Genomic DNA, 12,375 nt, shown 5'->3' on the forward strand with positions numbered 1-12,375 from the left:
ACACCATATGATTGACTGGATATCCTAGTTGTTAGTTTTTAACTCCAAAAGATTGAACTTAGAACGTTTAGTAATTTTAGAAACCGGAGTGAGCTAAAAATCCTTTTAGAACTAAAGTGAGAAAAATAATATATGTCAGGGACTAAATTGTGCACTAAGCCTGAAACAAATATTATTGAGGAGTGGGTAGTTTTTTAAGTGATTTTTTAAAGGGTTAAAGTTTTTGGGAGGTTAATGTATTTTATGAATTGGATCAAATTAATCCTTTTATATTTAAATGGATTAATTTAGTTCTTATATTATTATAAAAATCAAATAAGTCTATATCGTAACAGAGTCAACATTTACTAAACTTAAATAAGTAAAATGTCATTTGCTCCATTTAAGTAAATGATCATCTTCTCCAAAGAGTTTTCAATTTAAAATAATATTTTTTATTATATACTTTTATGTAAGTTTAGAATTTACTTCTTTTTTTATTAATCATATATTTAATTATTTGTTTTAAATTTAATTTATTTTTTTAGTTTTTTAAGATAATGTTACTTGATGATTTGAAAAAAAAAATTATACGTGCCGAATTTTTTATTGGTCAATTTAGCAATTCATTGTCGACGTTAACATGTACCATAATAAGACACATATTAATAGTTTAAGTATCATATTGGATTTTTTTAAAATACAAATACTACATGGACATTTAATAAAAGTACATGTATCATAATAAAAAAAATACATTAATAAATTAGGTACCACAATAGACATTTCAAAGCATATACGACACTGAATATTTTATAAAAGTACATGTACTATAATCAAATACATATTGATAGTTCAAGTAGAACATTAGATGTTTTCAAAGTATAAGTAACATATAAGATATTTTATGAAAGTATAAGTACCAAATATGATATTAATCTCAAAATAATTTAATTTATTTTGTAAAATAATAATATTTTAACCATTACCTAATTAAATTGGTGTTTGTTTTACTTTGTAAATCAACTTAATTCATTTTCTCTCTCAAACTTCACAAAAAAAAGAGTCATTTTATCTTTTCATTTAATTTTTTTTACTTTTTAACTCTTAAATTTGTGTTGTTTATCAAATCAAACAAATAAACGGAGAAATTAACTTCTGTTAAATTTGCTAATGTGACAATATAAACAATTAATTATTTTTTAAAATTAAAAAATATAAAAATTTTTAAAATAAAAATATTAAAATTCTAAAAAGTATTTTTAATTAAAAAAATTAATTAATTTCTACAAAATTAATAAATTTTAATTTTTTTTAAGGATGATTCCATAAATAATATAAATTAAAAAAAATATAAAAAAATTAAATAGCTTACAAAATAAGTTATTATACCTATAATATAAATAAATGTCACGTCAAAAGAAAAAAAGTCATCACATCGGTATAGATAGAGAAGAAATGTGAAAAAAACCCTAAAATTGTAATCGTCGTCCCCTCGAGAATTTAAATTTGTTTTCTTTAGTAGAATATTGCTTTTGGCGGATACCCCCAAATTTGATAAAAACAGCCACCACCACATTTTATTTATGTAAATTTAAATTAACCCATAATTCAATATTTTATTTGTCCAAGACAGCCGGAATAAAATTAAAAGAGAGCCCATCAGGCACGCGCTCAGTTCTACGCGTGTAAAATAACTCTCGGTAATGGGTTGACGAATGACGAAGGAACGCCATAGATAAGGCGCCAAGTCCACGACTCCTCCACTATATATATGGATGCGGCTATATCGTTACTTTTAACGTGGCGCCTGCGTTTTCTTTAAGAAAATCTAAGGCAAATCAGTATTGTCAGTTTTATTTTGCTCGCCTCTTCTATAAGCATCAAGTTCAAAGTTTGAATCCAATATCGGTTTTGTTATTGTTTTCTCTGAGCTTTATTTTTGGATAATAATGGCGAGCGAAGTGGAGAAGAAGGCGGTTTTCGATATAGATTCCGCGAAGGAAGTGGTTCAGGAGTTGAGAGCTAGCTTCGTAGCGGGAAAGACGAAAGACTACGAATGGAGAAGAACTCAGTTGAAAGCCATGTTGAAAATGATGGACGAGAACGAGCCGCAAATTGTCGCCGCTCTTCGCGACGATCTTTCCAAGCCGGAACTCGAATCCTCCATCTACGAGGTCAAATAATTTTTTTTCATTTTAATTTGTAGTATTTATTTCAATAATTTTTAAAAAAAATTGATTTTAGATTAGAATTGTTTTTTATTTGATTAAATTTAAAATTGATGAGAAGGCGGTGGAGTTATATCATGAACTATGGATCATACTAGTACGGAGTCAATGGGCGGCTGAAAGTCAGCTATTTCCGATACTTGATGCCCAATCAACTATGAGTTTTTTTAAAAATAAAAAAATCACCGTGACTTAGTTCAGATTTTAATTGTAAGTTTAAGTAAAAACTTTAATTGATAGTCGACTTGTCTCCAGAAATTAGAATATATTTGGTTCCTAATAAAAAACTTCAACCACTTTTTTTGTCTCTAAAGCTGTTTTTGCTTCAGTTGTTTAAAGCTGATTGGCTCTGTTTGTTCTTTTCCCATACAAATAGATATCCTTTGTGTTAATTATAAATTCTTGTGAAACCTTGTTTCGCTATAACTTTCAAGTGGGTATCCTGAAATTCATGAATCACGCAATTGGGAAATTTTGGGAATTAAAGATTGTTTTTTTGGTGTGCAATGTTTTTAGAGGTTCAAAAATGCGTGACACACTTGAAATCTTGGTGGAAAGAAGTAGCATTTATGACATGCAAACAGTTGGCTTTTCTCTCACGGAAATGGTCGGTCATTTTCAGGCTTTAGAAAATAATTGCTATCCATTAAATACTCGATAGTTCTAAACGGGTAGAACTCAAGTACTCCTAGATTTATTGCTAATCCAACTAGCAGACATTGTCAGGAAATGTACCGACAGGATGTAACTGTAACCAGAAAATCTATCCGTTTTTGGTGTTTTCTTTTTTTTTTTTCAGCCTTTTTTTCCCTACAGAAAGTTGATAGTTCCACCTCGACGATTCTTTAGAATTATTACTTTCAGGCTTTGGGTTGGATAATTGCTGAGTTCAGCCTTAACTAGTAGAGTTGAACTTGAATTTGAATGCAGGGAATTACTTTAGTAGCTGGATAAAAACTGGAAGAAAGAGAATAGTTACACACACACAGAGACATGTCTTGCTATCTATTGTTATTTTGAACATAATGTGATGATTGGAGTTTTGGCTATTACAGATAGTCAACCCCAAGGATAATTATAACTGTGATTTGTGAAGGATTAATGTGAGAGCCACTGGATAATAGGGAATTTAAAATCTAGATGAACATTGATTATTTCAATTATAAAGAATTATTTCAACTTTCAGCAGTTATCTGATTATAATGATAATTGTTTGCTACATGTTTAAAAGCAGAAGTATCTGAGCGAAGTGCTTAAACTTATATCTTCATTGAAGTTGGTTTCTGTGCTTAAGTTGATTAATTTAATAGCGAATGAAGTTCAACAAGGAGATTCTTTATTTAGGTTTTCTAAATGGTTCTTCTCGGTCTTAGTGTCCATTTTTTATTAAGTGCTTTGATTAGCTTCCTACTATATGTTTTTAGGCTTTTAACTGATAAAAAAAATTTATTAAGATGACTTGTTCAGGAGGAACTGAAATATTGTCACATAGACAATTTTATCTGGAGTTGTCTTTCTCTTGTTAAATTTGTGTAATTCTTAGTAGTTGACATTTTAGACTACACCTGATTGTTAAAATCTAGGAGTATCATGCTATTCTGAAACACGGTACCATGGAGTAGGCAACACTATATCAGTTGTTTAAACTTAGCCTCCAGAATTTTCTTCCATAGTTCTTCTCTATGTAAGTCCCAAATGAAATACTACATTTTTGGTCTTCCTCTGATTTTGGCTTGGTTTACTCTGCAGATAGCAATGCTAAAGAACTCCTGTAAATTGGCACTGAAAAAAATGAAGCATTGGGTGATGCCAGAAAAGGTAAACTTTTTCAAGACCTCTCAGCTGGGTGGAAGCTTTCATGAAGGATTCTTCTTGACATTAAAAGAGTTGAATATGATTAGCTTTCCCTTTTCTGCAGGCAAAAACTTCATTGGCTACATTTCCATCATCCGCTGAAATAGTATCTGAGCCATTGGGTGTCGTGTTAGTAATCTCAGCATGGAACTATCCTTTATGTATGTTGAACATCCTTAAGGACATGTCCAGAACTGTCTTTTGTCTTTTTTTTATCACCCCTCTTATATTTAATTATTGCATTTCTTTTTTCAGTGCTGTCTCTTGATCCGGTTATTGGAGCTATTGCAGCTGGTAATGCTATAGTCTTAAAGCCATCAGAAATTTCTCCAGCCACTGCATCATTGCTTGCAAAGCTGGTAGCGAATTACATGGATAGCTCTTGCATAAAGGTTGTTGAAGGGGCTGTTCCTGAAACAACAGCACTGCTCGAGCAAAAGTGGGACAAAATAATGTATACAGGTATCTTGTTCATTTCATTACCATCCTTTTACCTTCTCCTCTAGCTTGATCTTTTATGTCAAAATGATGCACACTTGGACAATTGGATTATAGGGTTATAGGGTTCATATGTGCATCATGCTTCAAGAAGTTTTCTTTCAAAGATGGTGCAAGATTGTAGCTTTCTAATACTTATTACCAAACAGTTGGGAAGGATTGGATTTGAATTCTTAAATTGTGCTAGTGAAGAAGAGATTGATGGCGACAATTGATGAGTTATAATGATTCCCCTTTGTCATTGAAGAGGTTATCTTAATAAGCGCTATTTGTAGATTCTCCTGGCAATCCTTTCCTCGCTAGGATATATGTTGATTGTTTGTGGTTATCTTTTTACACTGGCTGCTGCATACCAGGCCAACATACTCAACCGTCATCCTTTATCTGGTTTGGGACAACTAAAAAGCACGAAACATTAGGGCTTTAAGCTGGGCTCTAATAATTGAAATCTCACTTCGACATGAATCTTATTCCTCCTTGAGTTAATTAGATAGAAATACAGTAAATCCTTAATGGGATATTTAGAAAGTTACATAGTTCCTTGGTTGGCTGAAGCTAATGTGTTTAACCATGATAAAGACTGTTGAAAATTGCAATGCTTGTACTACTCAAGGTTTTGTTGGAATAAGGATGTACAACTGGCATAATGGTGAGGATCTGGAAAGAACTGAAGATGGTTTTAGAGGATTTCGCTTTAGCATATTAGATATATTTGATGCTTTACAAAGATAGTGGTGTGGTGATATGCTGTTTTTGGATTCTCTTCAATGATGGTATGCCTTAAATTGTGTTTTCAAAAGGATTAAATCATATGGAAAAATTTTAGTGCTCTTCCAGAAGTACTAAGTTTCCGTTTATGGTTATTATTGATGCATAAGGGATTGTCATGATGTAGTATTTATATTATTTCATTTCTGATAAGAAGTATTATGAATCAAAACACCCTTGAATTTTTAGGCAATGGAAGAATTGGACGCATTGTGATGGCAGCTGCTGCAAAGCACTTAACACCAGTTGTTTTGGAGCTTGGAGGAAAGTGTCCAGTTATTGTTGATTCAGGCATCAATTTACAGGTAAGGGTAATGTTTATTTTACCATGATGTCTGCTTTCTTTGTAACTTACTGACATTTTTTTGTGTGTATTTTTAGGTTGCAACTAGGCGGATAATTGCGGGCAAGTGGGGATGTAATAATGGACAAGCCTGTATTTCTCCCGACTACATCATTACAACAAAGGATTATGCTGTGGAGTTGGTAAGGTTACCTGTTTATGTTTACATTTGTAATCTAGTTCTTTTCAATCTTTCTTCTCAAGCACTTTTCATTCTGCAGGTAGATTCTTTCAAATGTGAATTGGAGCGATTTTATGGCAAAAATCCATTGGAGTCAAAAGACTTGTCTCGCGTAGTGAATTCTAATCACTTTGCCCGTTTGCTAAAGCTTTTAGATGAGGACAAGGTTTCAAGTAAGATTGTCTATGGAGGTGAAAGAGATAAATCGAACTTGTGAGTTCTAACCTGGGTTTTGCTTCACTTTTTAAGTGAACTGAGCATTTTAACACTGTTAATATTTTTTTCTTTTAATGGCGCAGGAAGATTGCTCCCACTATCTTGCTTGATGTCCCACAAGATTCACTGATCATGAATGAAGAGATATTTGGTCCACTGCTTCCAATTATCACGGTAGGAGCTAAGAACATCAATTCAGTTAAAATTTTACTATTTATTTTTAATTTGCTTTCAAGTTTCTGTGCGTAGCATTTGTGCTTGAAAAATCCAGAGTCTAAGCCTTTCTTATTACTTGAGCAAAAATAATGTATATCCTCTTCATCAAATAGAACACGAAGGATAGACCTGCTTCCCTTGTACTCGCAATTTAATTTATGAAGTAATAACTAAGCAATACTTTTATGAAAAGCTTGTGAGGGAAAAGTTCCATTTCCATCTACTTGCAAACAATGAGATATACTTGTGGTTGTAGCAACTTGCTTTATGATTTTTCTTTATAGAAAGAAAGGATTGGCCGAATTTATACTAATCTGGGAAATTTAATTTATACCTTGCTTTTCTTGTGGTTGGTTTTATAACAGATTGACAAAGTGGAAGACAGCTTTGATCTGATAAATTCTGGAACAAAACCACTAGCAGTATATATGTTTACCAATAACAAGAAGCTGAAAGAGAAATTTGTTGAAAAAGTCTCTGCAGGGGGTTTGGTTATCAATGATACTACTGTACATGTAAGTATACTTTGAACTTTTGGGATCAATGTGGCCATGTGTGCATTAGACAAGTCAACATTTGCATGCATTTACCTTCAAAAGTGCTGATAATCTCCATGGCTAGGTTGCAAACCATCCCTTAAAACTTGACTAATGAGAGCATATGGAGTGCCTTCTGATGGTCAAATTGGTATATTAAAAAGCATAATGTCAAATTAGGTTTTGACAAACAATTTTTTTAATGAGTTATAGTTCTTATTATGAGAATCTCTGGAAGAATGGCACTAGGGACTTTCAAGTCATTGGTGACAGCAATTTGTACTACCTCCTTCAAGATTATTCAGTCACAAATGATTTCTAGAATAAATTTAGCAGGGGAAAACATAATCATCTAAGTAAATTATTGGTAGATAGTTTTTTTTAAAAATTTAAAAATAGGTGAAGAATCCTACTTTGTTTGCTGCTCTTATAATCTTGTCTGTAGGGCCATCTGCACTAGTATCACAAAAGCATTGCTTCATGGATGCTTGCTTCTTTTGGTAATCTTATCGTTCAGTATAATACACCATTTTGGTGCTCTCGGATACATGTTGCTATTTGAAATAATCAAAAATATCTGTTGTGGAATTTTTATTCATTTTTTGCTTCCCTACGCGGATTTTGATGTAGGAAGCATATGCTCCTTTTGTTTCTTTCTAATATATTCATACTGTTTTATAAACGCCAACTTGACCATGGTTATTTGCCCATTGTACTGCATTTTAAGAAACTACATGGATTTTGATGTATTCTTTTGCTTTCTTTCTGGCAAGTTCATACTGTTCCCCACCAAAAAGAATATGCCAAGTTCCTTTTGTTTTTAACAAATGCTGAAAAATACATAGTTGCTCCTATTTTTCAAAAGAATGAACTTAGAAGTTCATTTTCGCATGCTTATTGAACATTAGAAGTATATGTGATACACACCTAATAACGTTTTCAGCTTGCCGAGCCCACTTTGCCATTTGGAGGAGTCGGGGACAGCGGAATGGGTGCCTACCATGGGAAATTCTCCTTTGACACTTTTAGCCATAAGAAGGCTGTTCTTTATAGAAGTTTTGCTGGTGATGCACCTCTAAGATACCCACCGTACACAAATGGAAAGCTCAGGTTACTAAAGGCTCTTCTTGGTGGTAGCATATTAGGCATAATCCGTGCTTTGATGGGATGGTCTAAGGCTTAAAAGAGAAAACCTATGTGGCTATCTCTGTTGTAACTTTTTATTATTTTTTTCATGTTATGCAATTTACTGATTTCAATATATTTTCAAGCATGTAAGTCAGTTTAAAGACCACGGTTGTATAGTTTTCTTTTTTCGCTTAAAATCAATGTGATGTTCATAATGTAGGTATCATGATTTGAGAATCATTTTATAGGAATGAATTGGCACTGATGCAGTTCAACATTGTAAAAATGTGTTGATTTGATGATAACCTTGCCTGAGGTGGTTTTGTTTACTGCAGAACTAACATGCTTTGTTCCAGTTTGAAAGGTACCATTACATTTACATGTCTAACTGGTATTGTAAGTGGCATCATATTGGAATGTTATTCTGCCAGGTCCCATTACATTTATGAAAATGTTAAAATGGTTTGATTTTAGCTGACTGGTAATGAGCAGGTGATATATTCCTTGTTGAAGTATCTGCGAAGCACCTGACATTACATTTTACAATGAAGGGAAGCCTGAAATACTGTTGGAAGTAACATATCCACAAGTAAAACAAATTCTGAGACTCCTAAAGAAACTAAAACCACATTCATGAAGAAGAATCCCCTAAAATTCTAACTGCGGCGGCTTGTTGATCATCTGTGAGCTCCGTTGGGAAGTTAATCAGGAATCTAACTTTTAAGTTCCCTCTGCTTGCTGCTTCTTTTGTGGTTGGCATGCCCTGGCCTGTGATTATCTTTTCATATCCAGGGTGAATGATTTCATCTATTTTCAGTTCCATTTTCTCCCCACCCAGTAATGGTATGGGAAGGCTGCAACCTGTTAGGGCTTTCACCAGAGGAATTTCAATCGTTAATTCCAAATCATCACCGTCTCTTCCGAAGATAGGATGTTGTTTCTCGGCAATAACGAATGTGACGTCAGCTGCATATAATCGAGGTACTTCATTTCCCATTCCTTCAAATGTAATCTTTGTTCCTTTCTTCCATCCCGGCTCCACGTTTATTGATAACATCTCCTTATGTTCAACTCTTTGCCTGCAGATCATAAACAGATCATCAATTTCAGTCAAGACGATGGTTAAGGTAATGTTTTTCGGATTACAAACCCGGATTCTGTAATAACGTCCCTTTTGATCTTTATCTTCTCGGTACATCCATAGCACAAATCTTCAAGCGTGCATTCGAGTTGCTTCTCAATTGGTGGTGGTTTCACCACCCCGGTTGAGTTTGAGAACATGATGGGGTTACCATTCGGGCGGCTCGTGCTTCCTGACAGGGGCTCAAATAAGCCATTTCTATCTGTTGTTGTGCTTCTTCTCAGGCTTCCCTCCTTATTCTGTGAGGAAGGCTTGGGGCTGGGGCTGGGGCTGCGGCTCCTCTTGCTTGTACCCTTTGAGTTTGTAGAATCTTGGCGAGAAAAGCATGCGTCCATGCTTCGATACTTGAAAAAACCTTTAGAACTCCGACCTTCGGATCTCGACCCATCGCTATCGCTTGTCCAGCTGCTAACTCGGACAATTTTTTGTCCATCTCCATTCTCATCTGGAGAGCCCTACAACATGAAAAGTTTCTCTCACGTTTACAACCCAAATGAGGATTCAAAGAATCACCAAATTTTCATAATTTCTAAATTATTGTTTAGACTTTTACATATTATTATTGCATTACATTGCATTGCATGCATGGAGATTTAACGTACAGGTATACCTGGGAAGGTTGGTATATGGGTTGGTCGGAAGAGGAGGATTTCTTAAGACGAAGTCGCCATGATCGTAAGACTCTGGTAATCTCCCGTAAACTGAAACCTTTCTTCTTTTGATTAAAAATGGGGACAGGTTCTTGGTTCAGATGATTTACCATGGGAGACAACCACCAATACCCCCCCCACCCAAAAAAAAAAAACAATGAAAGAAAGGCGAAGGCAGCAAGAAGAAAGAAGAGGATTAGATGGATAGAGTTAGACCATAAACCCAACACCAGAAAATTGCTTGGATAATTTGTCAAATATTTAAGCCGGGGGATATTTTCTCCTGTCTTTAATTAGCAAACGCTGTGACTAATAGATTAGAGAGCCTATATATTTTTTCAACTTTTTATAATTTTGCTCTGTTTTCTTTTCCTTTTTAAGCTCCAAGCCTTGACTTCACGTAATAAGATAAATCTTCCATAACAAACAATAACGTGTCTGAAATTTTAATCATCAAAGTCGACCAAATTATTAGATACACCTTCTCCACTACTTATCCAATTGAACTGATCCACGTCACATTTTCCTTTTATGTCATATTACACATATCCTAATCCTCTAGCCCCACCCGGTTGTTTTTCTATCAAAATATTTAACAGCAAAAAACCAAATCTAAATCTTTGCATGGTTTTCATAGCGGAGAAAAATTTGTCAATGAAAGCTTACAAATAAATGAGAGTATATCATGTTCCTTCTAAATTGTATTGGTTTTAGTTTAGGGGTTTTTGTACATCGTCTTGTTGGTAAAAAAGCGACTCATGAATTGATGAATCGGTTGCATGAAATGCTCCGATCAAGATAAATATTAACTTTTTGCATGTTTTTGTCATAAAGGAAACTCTACGTTAAAGTGCATCTGTGGCACCCAAGTTTTTTGTATAATTATTGTATTGCACAATGTAGTCTCTTGGATCTCTAGTACCGGCTAAAGGTGTGCATGGCCGGGTCCGGGCCGGGCCCATTGAAAATTTTAGGCCCGTTTTCTAGGTCTGGGCCTGACCCGGCCCGAAATATGGGCCTAAAATTTTGTCCAAGCCTTGCCCGAAATAAAATTGTTAAGCCCGAGTCCAGCCCGGCCCTGCCCATATTAAATTTTTTAACTTATTTCATTAAATAAATTTTTTTAAATATATTAAATCATCAAATACATTTAAAACAAATATTAAAACAAGAAACAAATAAAAAATATATTAAAACAATTCTTAAAACAATACACAAGTTAAAAATATAATAAAAATTAATTATATTAAAATTAAAATTAAAATATAAATATGATTAAAAATAAAAAATATATATTTAGTATATAATTAGGGCCGGGCCGGGTCAGGCTCGGGCCAAAAAAATTTTACCCGAGCCCGGCCTATTTTCTAAACGGGCCTCATTTTTTTGCCCAAACCCATATTTCGGGCCTATATTTTTACCCGAACCCTCCCATTTTTTGGACGGGCCTTCGGGCCGGACCGGGTAGCCCCGGCCCATGCACACCTCTAGTACTGGCATAAGTTTGTTTTTTGTTTTTTTTTGTGGCGGTAGGTATTTCACAGCTATCGAGGAGCTAAAGGATAATTAGAATAAGAAGTTTATCCCATATCATCATACCTAGTTTTGCGAAGAGATTGCAATTCTTTTCTCAAAAGCTTGCATCTTCTAGAAGGGTGTTTTGTAGATAGGGCAACACCATTTGCGGATAATGCTCCTCATGTCTAAATGGTTGAAGCATTTTGTTGATTGATGTCTTTTTAACGTTGGTATAATGGTCGTTGTTGCGATTTGATCTTTTAGAGTTTTCATTCGTTATGTTGGGAGTTTGAGTTTGGGTTTGGGTTTGGGTTTTAAGTGGTTTGTTCTTCTAAAGTGGGGTATGTTTTGTTTATTATGTCTTAATATTAATATTTGATAAATTATTGAAATGGTCAAAATAATTATTTATGAAAATAAACAAATGTCATTCATTATCTCTATGTTAGATTGACTTCAATGGTTTTTGTATGAAAAGTAAAATGTATAAATAAATATTTATTACTTGATAACCTAAGGCTTGTTTAGTATTAAATTGCATTATATAGATAGATTATAATAAAATATATTAGTAGGTAATCTAAATTGTTCATAGTCTATAGAATCAAATTGAGCAAATGATTCAAATAATATGAGACTATTATGTTATCTATAAGTCCAGTTAGGGAGATAACTTTTTATGTCTATCAGAGTTGGATTGACTCTCAAAATTAGACATGTAGATGTGATTGTTTGGACTGACAATACATCAGACATAATCCAAGTTGAATTTATCCTAGATCTATTTATGGGTTTATTCATTTGTAACATACATGATGTGACTTAACTAAATCCAAAATAAGTAAATGACAGTGCATATGTAACCATGTGTTTTGATATATTGAAAACTTGTGCTTTCATCTTAGTGGGTTCAAAGTTGGAATGTTGGGTTTATGACTTATGCATGATATGACTACACTTACAATAGTGAAATCATAGCTTGATAAAGATTAAATGATATCCTCTCATTAACATTGTATGAATTATGAAAATGGAACATGACAATAGGTTATTTGTCTGGGACAATTGATTTTATCATTACTACTACGAGTAATGATCATTTTATCATTATCAATT

The 12,375-nt window shown here is 33.7% G+C and overlaps 2 protein-coding genes across 3 annotated transcripts; one reads left to right on the forward strand and one right to left on the reverse strand.

The window, feature by feature from the left end:
- Window positions 1-1,609: 1,609 nt before the first annotated feature.
- LOC107962530 (aldehyde dehydrogenase family 3 member H1) lies at window positions 1,610-8,279 on the forward strand. Of its 2 annotated transcripts, XM_016898948.2 has the most exons (10): window positions 1,610-2,156; window positions 3,960-4,028; window positions 4,129-4,225; window positions 4,320-4,526; window positions 5,520-5,635; window positions 5,712-5,816; window positions 5,895-6,067; window positions 6,154-6,244; window positions 6,652-6,801; window positions 7,766-8,279. In XM_016898948.2, exons 1-10 carry the CDS (start codon window positions 1,932-1,934, stop codon window positions 8,003-8,005), a joined length of 1,473 nt encoding a protein of 490 aa, XP_016754437.2. In that variant the 5' UTR covers window positions 1,610-1,931; the 3' UTR covers window positions 8,006-8,279. The 2 variants fall into 2 exon arrangements, with proteins under 2 accessions (XP_016754437.2, XP_016754436.2); XM_016898947.2 differs by having other exon boundaries at window positions 5,712-6,067.
- Window positions 8,280-8,300: 21 nt separating this feature from the next.
- LOC107962531 (dnaJ homolog subfamily B member 4) lies at window positions 8,301-10,151 on the reverse strand. Its single transcript, XM_016898949.2, has 3 exons — window positions 9,702-10,151; window positions 9,101-9,546; window positions 8,301-9,029 (listed from the first exon to the last, which is right to left on the reverse strand). The coding sequence occupies exons 1-3, from the start codon at window positions 9,852-9,854 to the stop codon at window positions 8,582-8,584; spliced, it is 1,047 nt and encodes a 348-aa protein (XP_016754438.1). The 5' UTR covers window positions 9,855-10,151; the 3' UTR covers window positions 8,301-8,581.
- Window positions 10,152-12,375: the final 2,224 nt, after the last annotated feature.

Source organism: Gossypium hirsutum, chromosome A06 (assembly GCF_007990345.1).
Source record: "Gossypium hirsutum isolate 1008001.06 chromosome A06, Gossypium_hirsutum_v2.1, whole genome shotgun sequence".
NCBI classification, from domain to species: Eukaryota; Viridiplantae; Streptophyta; class Magnoliopsida; order Malvales; family Malvaceae; genus Gossypium; species Gossypium hirsutum.

Bases quoted from the DNA above. Each gene is read 5' to 3' on its own strand.
- LOC107962530 (XM_016898947.2), top strand. From the start codon at position 1,932: ATGGCGAGCGAAGTGGAGAAGAAGGCGGTTTTCGATATAGATTCCGCG. The intron at 5,636-5,711 runs GTAAGGGTAATG...GTGTATTTTTAG, and splicing joins ATTCAGGCATCAATTTACAG to GTTGCAACTAGGCGGATAAT. The intron at 6,068-6,153 runs GTGAGTTCTAAC...TTAATGGCGCAG, and splicing joins GAAAGAGATAAATCGAACTT to GAAGATTGCTCCCACTATCT.
- LOC107962531 (XM_016898949.2), bottom strand. From the start codon at position 9,854: ATGGTAAATCATCTGAACCAAGAACCTGTCCCCATTTTTAATCAAAAG. The intron at 9,547-9,701 runs GTATACCTGTAC...TTCATGTTGTAG, and splicing joins CCATATACCAACCTTCCCAG to GGCTCTCCAGATGAGAATGG. The intron at 9,030-9,100 runs GTTTGTAATCCG...TATGATCTGCAG, and splicing joins GACGTTATTACAGAATCCGG to GCAAAGAGTTGAACATAAGG.